Source organism: Homalodisca vitripennis, chromosome 2, assembly GCF_021130785.1.
Source record: "Homalodisca vitripennis isolate AUS2020 chromosome 2, UT_GWSS_2.1, whole genome shotgun sequence".
Classification (NCBI taxonomy): domain Eukaryota; kingdom Metazoa; phylum Arthropoda; class Insecta; order Hemiptera; family Cicadellidae; genus Homalodisca; species Homalodisca vitripennis.
In genome coordinates, this window is record NC_060208.1 from 165,934,377 (window position 1) to 165,956,865 (window position 22,489).

The 22,489-nt window shown below is 33.0% G+C and overlaps 1 protein-coding gene across 3 annotated transcripts in view; it reads right to left on the reverse strand.

Annotated features, from left to right (window-relative positions):
- Window positions 1-4,533: 4,533 nt before the first annotated feature.
- Window positions 4,534-22,489, reverse strand: part of LOC124355000 (E3 ubiquitin-protein ligase RNF123) — a 60,756-nt gene continuing 42,800 nt past the window's right edge. For all 3 annotated transcript variants that reach the window (XM_046805865.1, XM_046805863.1, XM_046805864.1), the window contains exons 15-24: window positions 21,617-21,739; window positions 20,237-20,486; window positions 17,271-17,433; window positions 16,055-16,248; window positions 13,478-13,617; window positions 11,297-11,485; window positions 10,185-10,347; window positions 9,228-9,347; window positions 8,066-8,243; window positions 4,534-4,936 (exon numbers count right to left, since the gene is read on the reverse strand). In XM_046805865.1, coding sequence (XP_046661821.1) covers window positions 4,792-4,936; window positions 8,066-8,243; window positions 9,228-9,347; window positions 10,185-10,347; window positions 11,297-11,485; window positions 13,478-13,617; window positions 16,055-16,248; window positions 17,271-17,433; window positions 20,237-20,486; window positions 21,617-21,739 — 1,665 coding nt within the window. In that variant the 3' untranslated portion in view covers window positions 4,534-4,791. The remainder of the gene's footprint in view (window positions 4,937-8,065; window positions 8,244-9,227; window positions 9,348-10,184; window positions 10,348-11,296; window positions 11,486-13,477; window positions 13,618-16,054; window positions 16,249-17,270; window positions 17,434-20,236; window positions 20,487-21,616; window positions 21,740-22,489) is intronic.

Below are 22,489 nucleotides of genomic sequence, written 5' to 3' on the forward strand. Positions count from 1 at the left end.
AAAATACACTACTAAGTGGATGATGAAAAAATTATAAAAACTTAAGAAGAGAAAGATGTATAGCCATTCCATCTTGACCATACAAAATAACATGGTAATAATCTAAAGGTGGTTTATCCTTAAGTTGGGTGGTTAAAACACCTATTTGTGCATAACAATCTGTAGAAACCCCATCACAACCCTAACAAAATATCTTAAATTACAGATTATATGTTTGTGGCTCCAATTCCTAAAAATGTTCTTTAAACAGTTTGTTTCTATCACAGCAAGTTTGATATGACAGGTTTTTCAATAACACACAGCAATCTGTGGTTTAGTTAAAATTTTTTAGCTCAGCAATTATATGTTGACATTGTATTTGTTTGAGGAGTTAGCTGGTGGTATAGCATTGAGTTTATAACTGTAGAGTACTGCAGATTCAGTGGCCATGCCTCCTCACTTATATTTAAAATAACCTCTTTGTGAAAAACTTTGATAACTCTGGTATTATAAAAATCAAATAATAAAATTAACTTAATGAACTAAACTTTGATTATTAATATATTTATTTATGTACATTTAACTTGTTTTTGTATTAAAATGTAAAATTACCTGTTACAGTACAGATATAGCTAACTAAAACCACATTGGTTCTCCAGTACTGGATCCGCCCTTGTGCAGAATCTCTAGTTCAATCTTTCCGGGTCAATGTCTGGGCATTTGCACTTACTCATATAAGTTTTAAAATATAAAACTTCTTAAAATTCACAAACTTATCACGGTAAAGACCAAAAATTAACGTTTAATAAGAAATTTACCTAACATCACCCTTAGTTGTTTTATATTTACATAAGTTTAGTTAGGCATTTTTACTGCCAGATTAATATAGTTGTGTCTTTAATATATATTGTTGGATTGAACAGAGAACAAAGTTTATTTATCAGTAGAACCTGTTAACAATGGAACTATTAATTGGTTGTCAACGTATTCATGAGTTGAGAATAAAATAATATTGAAAAAGATAACATTAAGTATTATTTTTGTTATTATTTTGTTAGAATTCAAAGATGTTTTTTTTATATAGCTAATACTTTAACACATCTAATGATTAATTTCTCTTGTATATTTGAAAGTTCATTATATTACATCCAGAACTGCCATCAATATCACTATATAAAAATATTTTAAATTTAATCAGTATCAAATCAGTATACACATTTCAACTTTTCACTAAGCTGTATCCACTATTAATCCATTATTTGAAGAGAATTTTTTCATTTCTGTCTCGTGTAAATTAGATGAATTTAGTATTTGTACATTGAATTAGTTGTAAAAGTATTAGTATTTGTGAATTAATAAAAATTTGAATTATATTTTGAATAATTTATCTTCATTTACTTCCTACAATGTTATTGACATTTCATTACAAGGGTTTGTCAAATATAAACAGAACATGTTCTTTAATCTTTACTTTGTTTAACTAAGTTTATAATATATATTATTTTCTTCATACTCTACCAAGAAATACATTATTTCAATCAGATTGGAAATTTCTTTGATTAATCATTGTAAAGGCTCTTTATTCATTCTTGTAGCCAATGAAGCATAAACACTTCCATAGCATCATTGTTGAAATTTTAGTCTTAAAATGCTTCCATGAAGAGTCTAAAAAGATTAAAATCAGAGAGTTCCAACATTTCCCATCCTAATGTAACCAATTTTTTTACTTTTGGACATTAGTAGTATGAGGTTTAATATTGTTGTGTAATAGAATAATAGAATGACACTTCTTCATTGCATTTTTTACCTTCAAATAATAACTTTGTAGCATTCAGTAAATTACAGTAATATTGTACATTGTTACGCATCAGCCCAATTGTGCATGCTAGATAACTATAAAGATTCACTTCAAACTACAACTTCAATCCTTGGTATTGTACCTCATTACTTTTGCACCACATAAGGTTCCAATATTTATTTCCTTATTGCAAGGCCTTTCGGAATCAATGATTCCATCATCAGGCACTTCATTTATTACCAGTGATAAGTAATAATTATTAATTTAACAAATATTTGATTATTATAAGCATTTATGTTTTTTAATACAAAATATCCCTTCCAGCTCAATCAAGAGAAAGGTAGAATTCACATGTAGTATTCACATGTACATCATCAATGTAGTCAAACATGAAGATGTATTATTAGTTTGGATGTTTAATTTACGCAACACTGATGGGACAATAAGTCTCAATGTTGGCATGTCAGTATAATTGTAACACTTTCATAACCATCCATAACCTTGAAACCTTAAAATACAAAACTTTTTATGAGTACATAAACTTCTTTGGTTTACATGGACTTATTTATTATTAAATACTTGAAATTCACGCATAATTCAAAATTAAGATTCACGCATAATTCAAAATTAAGATTGTAAAAATAATCACTTATAACGGTTTAATTATGTAGAAGAAAAATCATCAAAATTGCTAGGTGCTACATTAGACACCGATCTTAGATGGACTGACCACATAAACAATAAAATAAGTACTGGGATTTACGTTATGAGAAGAATTAAATAGATTGGTGATCTAAATGCAGCGAGGACAGTCTATTGCTCACTTGTGGAGTCCCATCTTAGATATGGACTAGTACTCTGGGGAGGAAAAACTAAAGGTAACCTACAGCAAATTCTTGTCCTTCAAAAGACACCCATAAGTGTGCTGGCAGATCATGGTCCAATGGACAGCTGCAGAGAGTCAAATCCCTCGGGATCCTAACAGTCATTGCACTCCATATACTAGCTGCTGTTCTTCATATTGATAAGATGGAGCTACCTACAGGAAGTAGTGTATATACACACAACACCAGAGATGCATCACAATACATCCTACCCTTCATCGCAAAAGCGTTGTATGAAAAGAAACCATCCTACATTAGACCTAAACTCCACAATGCTCTTCCAGAGTGACTTCGATCTCTCAACAGTAACAAGCTGAAGAAGAAACTTGCAGACCACCCTGTCAATTTGTCACAAGTCCGGGTGTTTTTTAAGATTGTTTCACACAAACAGCGTTAAACTTGCAGGTAGTACTCCTTACTGACTGTTTGACATTGTGGCAAGAATTCATGATGCACTATGCTATTATAATCGAAGAACACAGTGAGCATAACCTTCACGTTCGACTGCACTTGTCGAGCCTTGGCGATCAGCAATCCAGAATGTCTCCACTGATTGAGCATTTGTTTCAATGTCATATCCGTAAACTCATGTTTTGTCACCTGTTGAAACATGTTTCAGTAATTCTGCATTGTCATTGACTTCATTTAGTGACTCCTGAGCAACTTCCATATGCCACTGTTTTTGTTCACAATTCAACAATTTTGGATCAAATTTTGCTGTTTCATGTTTCATATCCAAAACATTCTAAAAACATTTCCTGGCATTAACTAATTCATGTGACAACATGAACTGGCTTTTAATAAATTCTCTTATCATAATTCGGCGATCGTTCATAACCATTCAAGTTCCACTTTTTTCAAGTTTTCACCGATTGTTGATGTGCTGGGGTGTCCAGACCTTTAATATATTCACAGCCATCTTTGAAACGTTTATACGTTCTTTGATTTAATTTATTTAACATATGAAATTTGCTGAGTCTATAAAATATGTCTAACTTTAGCAGTTTTCACTGAAAAAACAAACAAGTAATACAACTTGAAATTTTATTACACAAAAGTATTAACTTTTTCCCTCCATTTTAAAATGCAATGTCTAAAACTTTTCCTCTGCTTAGTGATGGTATATTCCGCACTTCCCCGACCTTTTATACTAACAATAATCAGTAATTTAGAATAGTATGTCTATAATCACTATTCAAACTGCCTATTTCGAATTGGTGCAGTGTCACCAAAAATTGGTGACCGATGCTTCTAGATATTATTGAATGAGGCAACTCATAAACCTCGAAATCAGATTATGATTTCTCATAACCAGTGATAACACAAAAAACAGGCAAAATAATAAATGTAAATTGTTAACCACCCATATCTTTGATTGTATTACACAAGAGATAAATCATCCAACACACAATAAACTGAAGCAAGGAAAAGTGAATGCTCGGACTTCACTCTGTAATGAGAAGACAGGTAGCAAATATTTGAACAGTAACAATCAAAGTTATGTTTTGCAGCTCTAGCGTCTGAGGTCAGAACTAATAAAATTAATCCTCTGAACCTTGGCATACCCCTGTCCATATGAATTATTTACCTCCCGTGTAACTGATATAATCAAAGATATTATGTGGCTCTTCCCAAAGTTGCTAGATTGAATTGATTGCCTATAGATAACAAAACTACTCTGTTTTAATTTTCATAAGACCAAGGAAAGGAAATATAGGATTTGCATGTTGTATTAAGTGCAGTAAACAAAGTTATGTTTTGTATTTGTATTAAAAAATATTATTTATTTTTTATATATGAAGAATTTTCATAAATACATATGACGTTAGTAACAGTGAATTAAATTATTAGAAATAAATAAAACACAACAAGTAGTGCATACACACAAACAACAAAATACTATTTTACACAACAAACTAACCAACAAAAACTTAACAAATTTACAAGAAGTAGCACTAATCATTTAGTTCAACATGAGTGATAAAACAATGTGTAACATCATAAAAAAGAGGATATGATCCATGTTAAATAATGGTAACAAGAAAATGTATAAAAAAAATTACTAAAGCATCTAATTTATGTAGCTGCCACAAGCCAAATGTGGGAAGCATTAGGTCACTAAATAATGTGCTAAATAGGATGTAGGTCTGTGACTTTATGAGCTGAGGCAGTTGCATCAAACAGAAGTTTGCCATCGTTAGACACCACAGAGTTTATGGCTGTTTTGCAGAAGAAACAGTTCTTGCAGTCCATTAGATGATGTGTTATACAGGATCTGTAGAAAACACAATTTATTAGAATTATACACTACAAACACAAGATAATATGTGTAGTATAGTATAACAGTACCACAACTATAATAAGATGTGGAATATATATTTTCATGTGTTGGCTATAGTTTATAGATATTCCCATCCATGAAATATTGGCTGGGTTAAAATCTAAGAATCCAAGACATTATGACGGATTTGTTACAAGTCTGATGTTTCATATCTATACCAGGGGTTCCCAAACTGTGGTACGCGAACCCCCTGGTGGTACGCGAGACGTTGCCAGGGGGTACGTGAGCAGGACCACGCCAGTTTGCTATTATGTTCCGGCTGATGCGAGGGAAATTTCGGGTTGCGGGAAAAGCGAGAAAAGTTTTGTTTTGCGCGACGAGTGGCTACATCACTGACGCTCTCCATCTTCTAGTTTCTTTGTCAGTTTGTCTATCGTCTGCTAGTCTGCAAAGTGTGTGGTTTTAAGCGTGTGTCATACTGCCACATTATTTGTGTTATTTTGTTCATTATTTCATAGACAGTGTTTGTTATAGCGATATGGATAAGTGGTTAAGCAAGTCTTCAAACGTTAAGAAAAAGCAAAGAGTTTCATCATCACTTGAAGAAGGTTATTTTACTCTTGTACCTAGTACGTCTTCATCAAAAGTCAAGGTTCTTCTGTGTGTTCTGCGAAGCCATTAGGTAAACAAACGTGCGTACAAAAAAGGCGTAAATATGATACCAGCTACTTTTCTTATGGATTTACTTATAATGAAGTCCATGACAATAAAGTTAGGCCACATTGTGTAATTTGTTTGGAAACACTTTCTCATCATGCAATGAAACCATCTCTTTTAAAACGTCATTTCCTAACAAAATACGAAAATTACAAAGATAAACCATTAAATTTTTTTCAAAAATAAGGAAGCTTCATTAAAAGGCAGCAAGACAAATATTAATTTTTTACCAGTTTGAATTTAAAAGCGGTTGAGGCTTCCTATACAGTTAGTCTTAGAATTGCTCAAGAGGGCAAACCACATACCATTGGGGAAACATTGATACTGCCAGCAACTAAAGACATTGTGTCAACCATGTTAGGAAAAAATGGGACTAAACAGATTGATTCACTTTCGCTTTCTAACAATACAGTTTTAAGAAGAATAAGTGACATGGCTGCTAATGTAAAGGAAACATTACTCATGAAAATAAAAAAAGCAAATATTTTGCTATTCAAATTGATGAAACAACTGACGTAACTAACATGGCTCAGCTAATATGTTATGTTAGGTACGAAGATGGAAATGCTGTCGGAGAAGACATGTTATTTTGCCAAAACTTGCCTTCACACCGAAATGCAAATGAAATATTTGGAAAATTAGACACATTTATTCGAGAAAACGAGTTGAACTGGGAAAAATGTGTAGGAATTTGCACAGATGGGGCAAATGCAATGGCTGGAGTTCATAAGGGAATTGTTACTCAAGTGCAGCAAGTAAGCCCAAAGGCTAAGTTTATTCATTGTAGTCTTCACCGAGAAGCCTTGGTTACAAAGAGATGTCCAGCAGAGCTGAAAAATGTACTGAATGAAGCAGTGAAGACAGTAAATTTCATTAATGCCAGAGCACTGAACTCACGCCTTTTCCATAATTTATGTGATGAAATGGATAGTATTCACAAAAAATTACTTCTGCACACGGAAGTAAGGTGGTTGTCGAGAGGAAGAGTGATACCTCGAGTTTTTGAACTTCGACATGAAATATTGATTTTTGTATCCGACACAGACTTTCAGTATCGTGACCGTTTTTCAGATGAATTGTGGTTTAGCTTATTGGCTTATTTGGCAGACATATTCAGTATGTTAAATGATGTTAACAGGAAACTAAAAGGAAGCTATAACACCCCATTCCAAGTTATGGACAAAATCAATAGTGTGAAACTAAAACTAAGATTTGCAGAAGGGGAAGCAAAGAAAAGCCAAGTGTTATTGTTCCCATCTCTTGAATCTTTTATTAAAGAAAACAAACTTCTCCTGAGTCAAAAAATTTTGAATGACATATCAGATCATTGTAGCTCCCTCCAAGCTAGCTTCACAAAATACTTTCAAGAAGATCTGAGTTCATACTCGTGGATTAAAAACCCCTTTGCTGAAATTGAGAAAATTGTTCCATCAGCTTTTCTCTGAACCTCAAAGAGGAAATTTTGGAGTTAAACTGCTATTCGGATCTGAAAGAAGTATTTAACAAAACCACTCTTATTGATTTTTGGATCACACGACGCTCAGGGTTTGGTGAAATATATAACATTTGTATTTTAATACATTACGGATCTGTTATTCTTATTGCATTTTATCTTTGAAATTCAGATTTTATCACATATGAGTGATTATAATTGCATATAAAACGAAAATAAAAAAGGCAAACTAATAATGCATGTATAATTTAAAATATATGTGTTATGGGCCAAGGGGTACGCCATAATAAATAGTACAAACTAAGGGGTACGTTACCAAAAAAGTTTGGGAACCGCTGATCTATACCATGTATTATTTTTGGTAAATTACAGATTAATCCATAAAGCGCTTAAGAAAACGTTTCCTAGATACAATTAGAGATTAGAACATTTATATTTTATTTTAGTTATATATTTCATTAGCTTTGAAATGAGATATTAGGACAAGCATGTTTCTTATATTATTAGTATTACAAAAAACACTGTTATAAAACCAATTGCTCACTAATTTTGAGCTTTTTTATAAAAATTACTGTAAGGCCTTTATTTGTATTTTATTTCTTATAAAAATCCTTGTATCAACACTCAATGAAATTGTGTTTACTTTATATATCTCAGAATTTTGAGTGATCTGTATTTCCTAAATAAAGTGTTTTGTCAGAAACTTTCTTCATATACAATTTATTTTTCATTTCAAATTCCCCAATATGCTAATAGTAGAAGTCATTATTTTTACAAATCATTATTTTACATTTCACCTGAAAATGTATTAAAACAATGGACTTTGAGCAACAGATGGATTTGTTACGAATTTTAGGAAAAATGCAAACAGGCCAAAATTAGCTTGGTGCTACTCACTGGCAGGTCCAGGGTTGAAACAATCAAAACCATAAATCACTGGATGTGGAACTTACTTGCAAGATCTATGGTGACAAGGCATGAAGGTGACTGCTAGTGGCATTGCACAACAGATGGGGCACAGCTCCTCCTCGTCAACTTCACTGACCTCACTCATACGAGTCTGCTGATGTGTCAGGAGACTGATCACCTTGTTAACAGTGTCCAACTCCTCAGCACTCACTGCTTGTGGATCTGTAAAACCAATGAGAAAAAATTGTTCATTTGTATTCTGATTAGATTTAACTATTTTCTTTACAGCCAATAACACTATGACCAATAAGTGATTGCTGCCAAATGATGTTTTGTAGTTCATCTTCTTCAAATTGACGAAATAGCTATACCTCTAGAGCATCAAGATAAGAAATACCATTTACAGTTCCTTCTCCAAAAACAAATAGATATGGCACACGAAACATTCAATTTAGGGGTATTTCACTGCAATTGTCGCTTCTTGTGAGGGTTTTCTGAGCCCCAGACACGCACATTGTAAGTATTCACATGTCCACTAAGGTGAAATGTCGATTCACCACTAAAAACAACATGATCCAGAAAATCTTCATCGTCGTGCAACATTTAGTTTGCAAAATTGGCACTTACAGCATAGCCTGCAGCCTATAGAGCATGTAACAACTGCAAACTATAAGGACGTAGTTGTAAGCATTTCTTGAAAACATTCCAAACAGTCCTCCGCGATTTCTACCAAATGGTGGAAAAAACATTGCATCTGCATGAGCACAGATGACAACAAACAAAGCTGTTTGAGTTGCTCTTTGATTTTATATATGAATTATAATTTTAAGTTACATGTAAAAAATAATACAAAGTGTTACAACCCCGATATTCATTTATAAACACCCGGTATATAACTATGTAAAACTACTCTTACTTTTGAGTATTCAAACTTTCTTACCATCATCCAAAGTGCAATAAAATTCATCATTTATATTGTGACTGTTATAAATTTGCAACTGAAATCAATGTACATAACTAAGAAATTGTGTAAACTTTTTCAAATTACAAATTGTATATACTAATTATATTTGTACAAAAAATGCACTGAATAATATCTTAAGTTATATAAATAAATTATGAAGATATATAATTCTATATTGTGTTAACATCTATAGTAAAATAATATTAACTACAACATAATACACACAATTGAATAACACTCACAATTTGCTAGTGAGAAATTCTCCTGGTCGCCTGTTTTTCCTAAGACGTACTTGAATGTATTCAACTGGAAGGCTGGTTCATACAGAAGGCTTTTTATTGCTGGAGACATTACAGTTTTCTCTAGAACAATAATGAGATTTTGTTACAACATGCTCTGTCCTGTAACATTATCTGCCTAAAAATTACCTTATAAATCTACATAATTAGGTTTCATTGTGTATAATTTAACAATCAAATAATAATGTTTATATATTTTTTTAACATTATCTTCCAAAACTATTTCTATAAGTCTTATATTTTATAATTTTTGTATGTATTCCTTTACTAATTTTTACTAAACTCATTAAATTTTAATAAATTAGACACTATTTAAATGTATGCCAGAAAGTTTTCCACTTTATTTTTCTTTAAATTGCACAGTAACTGTTAAAACTCATATTTTACAATAAAAATTATCTCCCAACTGTTACAGGTGTGTAAATACTTTAAAATTCAAGCTTCTCAATTCTGGTTTAAGCATTGTTAAACAAATTAACTTGAAAATATATGAAGCAGCAAGAAGGTATATAACCAAATGTATGTCTAATAATAGATATATAAATGTTATGATAAATTAATTAGTAATAATTATATATTTTTATATCAATTGTACAATTTATAAGACATATAACAAAACATTTTGGCACATCATCAGACCCACATGACTCCTGATGATGTGCTCCTTGAGCACGAAAGGCCTCTCAAAAATAAAAATGTATATTATTGGAGTGTTTGTTTTAAATTTATAACTAATACCAATAAGAACAGAGCTTCTAGAATCTATGTGATTTTCATATCTTTAATTTGAATTAACTGATCTATATCTAATCTTTTGAATAACTATTTCAAAATAAAACAACACCATATTATATATTAAACATCACTAACAGAACAGTTTGGTAGAGTACAAATATTCACCTGGATCTTTCAGATCTTCAGCTAAGAGTGCAACAATAACTCCTACAACAGCTGATAACACCGGGAATTGGTCGATAGAGTCCAAATCGGGTACTTCCAGGGAGATGACATGAGTGAAACAGCCTGTGGGTGATGTTACTCGCAGCAAGATCTGGCTCAGCAGCTGCACAAACAATGTCACCTTTCTTGACTATTTACCTTTATTTGTAAATGGTTTCAAATTTAAATATCTGTATTCCTTAGAAATAAAGAAAAATTCAAGAAAAGAATTAATTCTAAAAAATTTCCTTAAATTATAAACATGCTAATAATTTGACAAATAAGTGTTCAAGAGAGTCTAAAAAATAATGAACATCAGTTGAAAACGAAACAATTGCTTGACTATCTTGTTTGTTTTAATAGCGTTTTAGTACTGTTTTGTTCCAATCGTATAAGTAATTATTTGATGAAATAAGCACTTATTTCTTTAACAGTAGCTTTATTTTATCTGTTCATTACTTCACAGACAGTGGTTTACTAGTACATGTATAAAGGAATATCTGTGAAATCATTAAATTAATAGGCCTTTTTAATCTAGGCTATTAGCTGGTGTTATAATTTTAGGTAAGGATTAAACACATATTTTGGTTTAATAGTGCATTTCACACTCAAAATGTTAATACTTAAATGTTGAAATAAATTTGTTGTGTCCATTTTAGCACATTTCTGTCCATAGATTTTGTTATACTAGACCCACATTTACATGCATAAAACATACACAAAATTGTAGATTTTTTAACTACACAACATTTAGAACATTTGGGCTATTTCAGATTTTAATTTTTATCATTATATGTTTTTGTCAGATAAACCTCCACTACATTTAAAAAATAACTTCAGAACATACTTGACCAGGATAACAGTGTATTCATAATGTCTAATGTTTTATTCACCCCAATAATCTACAGAATTATTTTTGAAAAATGTAGTATAATAAATAAAAATGTATGGCAAATATGTCGTAATATTTTAAAATGATGTGTGCAAAGTACCAAAGAATTGTTCCCATTTAAGGAATTTGCAGTTACTACTTCAAGGATTAAAACTAATCAATTAATTGCATATGGTCAAACCTGACTTAAGCGTTCCAGCAGGTTCTCGGTGCCCTCCCTGGAACTGTCAGTGAACACTGGCAGGCAGATGGTACATATCATCTCCACCACCCGCAGCAGGCTTATCACAAAATCAAAACATGTTGCGCAGATTTTCAGCTGGCGTGCATCAATGATCACCCGCTCTGGCCTCTTCGACAAGTTCTGAATCTGATACAAGTTGTATTAGCTGTTGGGGCTCCTTTATCTTTAAATTTAAATAGCCCATTTGTAAATGTGGCAAGAAAATTTCTTTAATCATAGCGAAATGGAAATTCTGTTCATCATCTTACTTAAAAAAATATAAACAAGAAACACGTTTTAAATTTATTCTGCAAACTTACGAGGGCTTTTTTTAAGTAAGGGCTGTTCTCCCATACACGGTATTAGTTCGCGTTCCTGCCATAACGAGCATGTGCCCCGCCTCCCGGCATTCCTAGCGAACAACTTCACGTCAGTTGCAGCTCTGTAGCTAACCTTTACGCATTACTGTGGATCTTTAAAATGTTTAAGATTATCGAATCACCCGCCACGTGTGAAATTCGGTCGGTGATAAGATTTTTGACTGCAAGAAACATGTCGGCTGCTGACATTCACTGTAAGCTTTGTGAGATGTATGGTGCCAAGGCAATCAGTGAAGGTAAAGTGCGGAGAAACGGGTCAGAGAATTTAAAGATGGCCATGAAGACGTCCATGATGAAGATCGCTCAGGCCATCTGTGATCACGGAAGATTTGGTTACTGCAGTTGACGCAAGAATTCATGAGGACAGACGGTTCACAATAACCACTCTCTTTATGAAATTTCCACAAGTGTCCAGGTCAGTACTGTACAAAATTGTGTCATAAAACCTAAACTTTGAAAAATTGTGCTCAAGATGGGTACTCAAAACTCCTCACTGAGGATCACAAAAAAAGAGATTGAACAGTTCTTTGACTTTCTTGACACGCTACGACGAGGAAGGAGACAACATGTTGAGTCGAATTGTCACAGGCAATGAAACATGGGTATCCCATATCACTCCTGAATCAAAGCAACATCCCATGGAATGGCAGCACACAACATCTCCAGTCAAAGTCAAAGCCAAGCAAACGCTGTCGCAGCACAAAATTATGGCAACTATGTTCTGGGACAGGCGCAGTGTTTTGCTAGTGGACTTTATGCCGCGAGGAATGACGATTAACTCAGAAGCCTACTGTGCAACCCTGGCCAGTCTCCAACACGCCATTCAGAACAAAAGACGCGGCATGCTGACAAACGGAATTCTGCTCCTCCACGACAATGCAAGGCCTCACACCGCTGCTCGGACACAGGAAATGATCAACTCTTTTGGCTGGGAAGTCCTGAATCATCCGCCGTACAGCCCCGACCTTGCTCCGAGCGATTTCCACCTTTTTCGGTACTTGAAAAATCATCTTGGCGGGAAGCGCTACAATGATGACGAAGAAGTCAAGACGGTCGTGAACTCCTGGTTGTCAGAGCAGACGGCAAATTTCTTTGAAGAGGGATTTCAAAACTTAGTTTTAAGATATAAGTGCCTTAAAAAACAAGGAAACTGTGTTGGAAAATAAAGAAAAGTATGTAGATTCTGAAAATATATGTATTTTGAAAAAAATAATTGTCGTTTATTTAAAGAAAATAAAATGGCCCTTACTTAAAAAACAGCCATCGTATTTAATAAGAAACAATGTTTTAAAGATTATTATTCTCCTATAAACCTCAGCGTTAGCTATGCCAGCTTTGGAGTACACTGTTTATTATTAGCAAAATACACTATATTTATCATGACTACACATGATCAGTTCTCTCCGGGATTTGAACCCATGATCTCTCAGTTAGAGAGCCGAGACTATAACTATTAGTCTACAGAGGAGGACTAATAAGAAACAATATTATATCAAAATTATAATTTAAAAGTATACTAAAAATGTATTCAAACATATGAATTATTAACAATTACAGTCAACATAAATATTTATCTCCATGTCCAGTCAAATTAAGAGAAAGATTATAATAGTTCCTGATCATTGTTTTGATGGCTAATTGGTTGGCCTACCAGTAAAAAAACTGAACTGAAATAAAAGTACAATCAAATTATAAAACGTTTATAAAAATATTTACTAGTATCAGAGAACATCAACCTAATGGTTAGATAGATGGTTACCTCTTGCATCATGCTGATAAACTCAGAAAAGGACCAGTTGAGTTGTTTGAGAACTGAATTCAAAAACTCTGTAGCCATTTCTTGGTCGTAATATAATATCTTAGCAATCAACCTTTGATACTTCTCTGATGGACAGGGATCTGTAACAGTATGATTGTATTAATCCTTAGTGAGCAACCTCACAAAACTCTGTAGCCATTTCTTGGTCGTAATATAATATCTTAGCAATCAACCTTTGATACTTCTCTGATGGACAGGGATCTGTAACAGTATGATTGTATTAATCCTTAGTGAGCAACCTCACAAAACTCTGTAGCCATTTCTTGGTCGTAATATAATATCTTAGCAATCAACCTTTGATACTTCTCTGATGGACAGGGATCTGTAACAGTATGATTGTATTAATCCTTAGTGAGCAACCTCACAAAACTCTGTAGCCATTTCTTGGTCGTAATATAATATCTTAGCAATCAACCTTTGATACTTCTCTGATGGACAGGGATCTGTAACAGTATGATTGTATTAATCCTTAGTGAGCAACCTCACAAAACTCTGTAGCCATTTCTTGGTCGTAATATAATATCTTAGCAATCAACCTTTGATACTTCTCTGATGGACAGGGATCTGTAACAGTATGATTGTATTAATCCTTAGTGAGCAACCTCACAAAACTCTGTAGCCATTTCTTGGTCGTAATATAATATCTTAGCAATGAACATTTGATACTTCTCTGATAGACAGGGATCTGTAACAGTATGATTGTATTAATCCTTAGTGAGCAACCTCACAAAACTCTGTAGCCACTTCTTGGTCGTAATATAATATCTTAGCAATGAACATTTGATACTTCTCTGATGGACAGGGATCTGTAACAGTATGATTGTATTAATCCTTAATGAGCAACCTCACAAAACGCTGTGGCAATTTCTTGGTCATTGCACAACATCTATGTAATCAACTACTGGTAAATCTCTGCCAGACAGGGAGAACAGTATAATTCTATTAAGTACTTTAACAGTATATCTATATTAATTTTTCAAGTCACATTAAAATCAAATTTATGAGAATTCATATAAACCATGCAATTATTTGGAATACCAATTGCTTTTTTCAAGTACTTATGTTGTTTAAAGTTTAGTTCTGTACATCAGAAATGCTTTCTTAATAACACAGAATAAATTTAGAAGCATACCTGTACAAGACAGAGTATGAAGTTTGTAAATAAGCCAGATAAATGTGTTTGGTTTTTGGTGATATCCTCTTGAAAACCACATACATGACTCAGTAAGCGCAATAATAAATAAAAATGTTTATTTCTTATTTTATGAACAATATGCTATATGGTTACTGGAATTTAACTTGTGGGTACTTGTCACAGAGATTTATATAAAACTTGAATACTAGTTTACCTATGGATATCAACATTATTTTTTACCTTATACAATAAACAATATTTATTTCTAAATAGGAGTTACAAGTCTACCTTGTTTATTTTTCAAAAATAAAAAATGTTCAACGCCCCAACATATATTTTTTGGTTGTTATTACAGTTACTGATAGTAAAATAGCACAGTATGATTGTAAAAAAGTCATTTTTGTAATACATTTCTTTTAAAAAATTTTAGTGGTTTACATTACTTTTGGTGGTAATACGAACTTTATTGATAAACTAGGTTAGTCTAAATAATAGGAAATTAAATGATCAAAAATAATGTTTTTTATATATATATTGCTGTGATGTACCATCTGTACATAACTTATTTTGAATTGAATAGAAGCACAAGTTAAACCTACATCAAGGGCTATGACTACTAGACAGACATATGAACAAACTGGCTTTTCATCCTTGTGATGTATTTCTTTCTGAGAATGGCTCGACAATATTCAATAATTTGAAATGGGACCTCATAATTGTTTGGGCACTTTCAACTATTGTCACTGAACTTATCTCACAAATAATAATATGTTGACTGCGGCAGATGCACTAATGCGCAGTAGCCTCTACACACAAGACAAGGACACTCTGTATAGAGCCGCAGTGAAGGTGTTAACTACTTGTATTATAGCAGAAGTTATTGTACAATAGTTTAACATGTTGACTGTGGTAGATGCACTAATGCGCAGTAGCCTCTACACACAAGACAAGGACACTCTGTATAGAGCCGCAGTGAAGGTGTTAACTACTTGTATTATAGCAGAAGTTATTGTACAATAGTTTAACATGTTGACTGTGGCAGATGCACTAATGCGCAGTAGCCTCTACACACAAGACAAGAACACTCAGTATAGAGCTGCAGTAAGGGTTTTAAGGAGTTTATTAAACAAAGATAATGTCATTTTCATTTTCTCCCCTCTTTCCCCTTTCCTTATAAAAAATGCCCTTTCCTAATTGCTAAGAACTTCTTGCACCATTTATCACACAAAACTTCAACTTTATTTTCCTCACTCTGCTAAGGAGTAAACCATTCTACAAAAAGTGTTACAACTTCATGATAAGAACATTCAATTTCAACTTTGACCACCACTTCTTCTGCCAAAAAGCTACAAAATAGAAAAGATCTAACAAGTAACACACACCAAAAGATTGATGAATGAGGAGACCAGATTCACTTGACGGTGTCCGAGGCCCCAATTTCCGACTGAGATGAGGAGATTTCTTGTATCGGAAAGCAAAGCCACAGCCTTGCCACATTCTCATCAGGATCCAATTGGTTTGGCCCCAAGGTCGATTATCATATGGCTTTAAGAGCATTCGTATAAATTTATCCTGGCTGCAACATCACACAAATATTTCATTACAAAACTCACATGTTCATGTGAATGAATATTCTCTTACTCTACAAAATAATAGTAAACACATAGTAATAGTAAATAGCATGCTAACTTTGTAAGGTACGTTGTCTCATGTTATTAAAAAATAGTTTGATGCTAACTAATATACCTGAGATCAATCAATAATGACTAGTTAATACTGGTCCCAAAAATATGTTATACATTACTTAAAAATACACTCATCACAAGTGGCAAATCTTGTTAACCCATTGTGGATCGTATTGTTTTGGTGCGCGGGCACCAGCGGGCACGAATTAATTTACAGTCAGCGGCCGAACGAACAGCAATGGTGCGCCACATCGTATCGCTCACTATTGTATACTAGAATATTCAGCTGTGAAGGTATTCGTTCAGATGGAATAAGGACCTGCTGGGGTATCCGTGATGTAGGAACGATACGCGAGCAAGGTTCCGGGGTGGCAGGGATGATGTGAATCATAGTCTAAATAAAGCGGCTCGAGCGAAACGATTACAACATCTGCTCCATTGTCTAGACTAAACCCGCCAATATATACGTCTGCGTCGTTTAGTTGTGTCACTAACCTCAAAAGTATTATAATAACAACTTAGGAAAACACCCAATCAGAAGCGCTAAAAAGCAGAGAGTAAACTCATATGAATGATTTTTCAACTTCGACGTACAACTGCGATCTGTAGGATATTTATAAAACTTTTGAAAACTCTAAACGTAGACCGTTGTTAAACACTCTTAGTAGACAAGTGAAGACGATCGCCCGATCTATCAGACATTAAAAGAACTATTTGGAGGGAAATTTAAAAGCAGACCGCTTTTGCGACCTGAGCTTGTCATCGTGCCATCGTGCATTGTTAAGCCCGGTCACCGCGTGACGAGCCCAGCTCGTCAGTGATCCGCAATGGGTTAATATTACACAACACTTAGAAACTACCTGTCAAGCAAGTAATTCAAAATTGAAGTAATAAAAGTGTTATACAAATTTACCTATACAATGGCATTTTTTCAAGACATTCCATTGTCACTTTCTTGGCAACAAAACCTGCAAGTGCTTCAATGACTGTGTCTTTGCTTGCCAAATTCACTACCCTAGTGTCAGCTAAGAGGTTCACCAGAAACTCAGCCACCTGCGTTAGTATCTTGTTGATACCTGAAACATAAAATACTATGTTATCAGTACTATTTAATTATAAATATGAATTTTACAATTAGAAGACATGTGATAAGGCAGTTGGGTTTGGTTTATACGATTAATAATGCACTAAATTAAATATATTCTATCACTATATACAAGCTGAGTATAAAAATATTGGATTATAAATTAGGGATGGGTCGATACTCAAAACATTCTGTTCCAGACGCGATACTGATTCCAAAATTGTGGCCTCGATTCTTCATTCTCAATTTAATACCCATTCTTGTATCATTTGTAAGCAAAAATATAATAAGCTACACAGTTTTGTTTTATTGCTGTTAAAACAAATCTGATCCGTAGAGATATACACATACATATAAGAATATAGAGGACGTATTTATAGAACTACAAAAATTATGAGACAAACAAAAAATTAGCAAACATCTTTTTGATGAACGCTGAGCAGCAGATGAACAGCAACGCACGAACACAGGATATAAGACAAGAAATAGGAGCTGCAGTAAATATTATTTACTAAACTACTTGTTAATTTCATAATCTATCTATGTCTTGTCATACACAAAATACAAACAATACATATTTTAATGGTAATTGGTGTACTGCCTTTTATAAAGCTGCTATTTATACACAGCAGACTCACAGTGATGCATGATATAAAACACGACTTATAAGCAAAATATTATTTTTTTAATCATAGAATTATTTTATATATCTTACACTCCAAAAAGTGACTGTACAACAACCATAATATTTATAAATGCAAATTATTTTAAAGATTAGGTTTTATTAGTAATTATTTCTTCCTGTAAAGCTTAACATATTTTTACAAATAAAAAATAAATGTATGAGTAAAAGAATTAAACATTGTAATGAAAAAGTACAAGATAGAAATTACGGCCTTGTATAATATTTACCACCTACTTAACCACTATTCACACTTGTTAGCTTTTATCTAAAAGAAAACGTGCAGTATAACCATATATTGTAAATGTATTGTAAAAAAAATAACACCAAACCATATATCCACAAAATCATGAACATTAACTTGAGGTAAAAGGGTCATTTCATTAGGACAATGAACTTACTACTACACATTAAATTTTTTTTAAAGATACGTGTTTGCTTAAAAATTATTTTTGTAGTGTCAAATCTGGAGTAAACTCAAAAGTTCAGCTTGAAATAACAGACTATAATAATTTTAAAAAATGATTGCATTAAATATTCATGCACATTATTAGACACAGTAATTCCTTGCTTTGAGAAACTATCAAATTGAAGTGTATTTAATATGCTTTAATGTATAACAATCACGGACTTGTTTTCACTGGAAAAGAAAATCCAGGGTATAAAAAAGTTCAAATATGTTAGGCTAAAAAATGTGTGCTTAAACATACAACAAATGTCACATTGAAAATATGTACAACAAATGCCTTTAAGGAATTGACTGTACTGGTGGCCACCTTTATATTAACCTCATAACAATTTTTATATTTAAAACACTTTTTCTTACTTATTCTACACCATAGTAATTACCGATGACGGGCACAACCCATCATGCTAAGTTTATTACTTTGTAGTTGAAAAATATTCCTCAATATTTATTATTTAGGAATTCGTCAATACAACAAGGCCTAACCTTCAAACTTGGGAATGGACACGGGAAGCAAATTATGCACATAGTTTTATTTTTAGTGGTAGAGATCTGGTATAAATCCAAAAGGCACCTACATTCTGATCTTTTTGGACCAATGTTTCCAATAACTAATAAATATGCTAATGAGAGTTTGGACACAGACCTAGCTGCTGGGGATAACCATGATGGTCCTTGTCTCTGTAGATAAAATTAGAACTTTTTTAAATGTTATAATATTGATAACCCAAAACCCAGGAATTATTGTCCACAAGAAGCATTGATCACTCCCCAATATGTGACATGTAACACATTTAGCCTAACTACCCTGAAACATACAACATCATGTTTAGATGACTTGGTTTGCAGACTTTTATTATTTGAACAATTCTAACAAACCAAATTTAATGAACTAAAATGTTAAACTATCACACAAGATTGATTTTAGATGTAGCAAGATATCTCAACAAAGATTTAATTTGTAAACTTTACATTTTTCATGAAACTTCATTTCTACATAGACCAAAATGAATTATATGATGGTGAATATCCATGAATGGAATTTGACTGAGGATCATTGAAGGTTATCACTCAGTGGGCTGACACAATTTCTCTTTTATCAGCAGGAGGGATGTAATTGTTTCTTTCATGTATGATTGTCTGTCTGTTTATATATCTCGAGAATGAAATGAACTATATAAAGTAGAGTAAAGATGTCTTATTTTATCAGGCGAAGTTAGTGCTGAGAAGCTCTTTCTAACACTTAACCTGGGAACCAACAACTTAAAGTTGACTTCCGGACCACCTCCAACGGCCCGAACAGGCGGGATGCTTGCAAAGACAGGATCGCTCAGCAGTCACCCATCCAAGCAGCAGCCACGCTCCACGTTACTTGATCTGGTTATCTTGCAATAACCGTTGTACCCACTACACTGAGCTATTGGCAAAACATAGACTTGACATTTTGCAAGTAACCTCAGTAAAGTTTGTTACACGACACATGGTGCAGCGTACATCTACCTTATCATGTAATAGTGAACATCCGCAAAACTCCAGTTATAAGCTCTCTGGTAAAACTTTAAATTATATATAAAATAATGTTAAAGCGTAAACTCTAAAAATATTGACTGGGTCCAAAACACTAAATATTTTATTCAGTGAACTAACCATTTATTTCCTCCAGAGGTGCAGTTGGACTGAAGTAATTTCTGAGTGCTGTACAAATCTCCACCATTGATTCAAGATAGAAGTCTGGCACAAATGCAAACAAGTCTCCCTTCTTGGAGGCCCTCTTCAGGGTCTCAAGAATGGCTTCAAGCAACCAAACCAACTTGTTTCTTCTCTCCTCAGTGTAAACTGTACCTCTTACCCAGGCCATTCCAATACGAGCCTGCTCATCCACCTTGCGCTCCATAGTCTGGAAATATATCATGTCATCAACAAGTCAATATCTGAATGGTCTCAAGTTATACAAATAGTGATAAAATTCAAACAAGCTCCTTTCTATTTTTCTCAGTATAAATAGTATAAAGGACATTACAATACCAGTTTGCTCTCCCACCTTGTACTCCATAGTCTTCAAAAGCAACAAATATACCTTTCTGAAGGCTCCCTTTACTTTCTAAGATTAGTCCTGAGTAAACAAAATAGCATATCATTCCTCTCCTTGATGTTGACTGTACTATGAAGTCTGTCAGAACCTATCTTGAAATCCACCTATTTATCCTATTTAGGTACATGCTTTGCCACGAGTCAGATGTATTTGTGAGATGTGGATATCACCTCCTCTGCACCAAACAAACAGAAATCGCAAATTATTGTTTATCTGGGAATTTGCAATTGTGTACATATTTTTCTTATACAAATATATGTATGTTTAAATCTTAATTCTTTTATCACGGGCATTGAATTTTTTAAGTTTAAATATGTTTTATATGCCATATAAAATATTTACTCATGTTGTTACAAATAAAAGGCATACTCTATGAGCCTATTTTGTAATATATCAAATAAAAATAAAAGGTAAACGATGTGACTTAGTTCTTGAAATATAGCACTTTCACTGAACCTCTGCACATCCCTTTAAATTATTCTTGAATTATTTTTGTGTTATTGGGCAGTCCTCAAAGGTTTAAGAATGGCAGAAATTGGTTTAAAAATTATTTTATTTACATCAAACTTGGAAATCTATTATAATTCAAAATGTGAGAAACAGGAATCAATTTCTCAAGTTTTGGAATTGGATTTGAGATTTGAAAGTTCTGGATTTGACCCTCACTACTGTGAACCGCAGTGATTCTTACGCCATCCTACTCATCCATCTTGCTATCTTGTCTATAACAGTTTGTTAACATATCCAAGTTTCCATTCATAAAGATTTCAAATTGTCAGTTTAATTTATTTTAGTATGCATTAGCAAGAAAAATCCCAGAAATTGTTAGTATTATTTTGTGAGTTTCAAACTCTACTCATTTCCTTTCAAAAAGCATTCTTGAATTAAATTTAATATTGTTAAAAATGACATAATTTTGATGTCTTGAAATTTACCCCAATGGATGCTTCTATTTCAGCTGCAGCCTCAGGACAGCTGTCTTGGGCTAACTTCAATCTTGCCTTCGCCTCGTCTATTGTCTTTATATACTTGTCCATATCATCTCTCAAAGTGCTAACCTGTAACATAATTAAACCATTAAAACTTGTGGTTTCATCAATGTAACTTAGTAGTCAATTAGAGGTGTAAACAAACTGGTTACAAATGATTCCAGCTGGTTTACTAGCTCTATTTTACAAATATTATTATCCCAAAAGAGTACAATATACATTGCAATCAATGAAACTCATGCTCACAAAAATAAAAGAACAGATTGATGATTATTTCACAGGGACTTAAAAGTCTTATCCTTTGGTGCATTTTGGTGTAATCCTTACATCCTTCACATTGTACTTCGTTCATGTTTTAACCAAGAATGTCTGTGGCATTCAATGGAGGAAAAATAATTCATCGGGTTACATCTGGTTTCAATTACACAACATTTTTGGTAACTAAACATGCTGTTGAAAACTAATAAGCAATCAATATATTTCAAAGTCCTATCACTATATTTCTTAATAAAAAAACTTTGCAAAAATCAGCTTTTGATATATGACAGCTGGAAATTTCTTATGTCACTATTTACAACAAAATATATAAGTTATATTGATTGTGTTAACATTTTAATACTTGAAAATAGCTTTTCGATGCTAACATCAAGGAAGTTTCTATTATTGGAAATTATTTCTTTGTTTCATGATGTGATTTGAAGACTTCATTACAGTAAATAGTATCTCTAGTTGGTCTTATTGTTAATTTCATATTTATGTACATTAAGTTTTACATATTGTATTATTTCATAATAAAACTAAAAATCTCAACAGATTGAA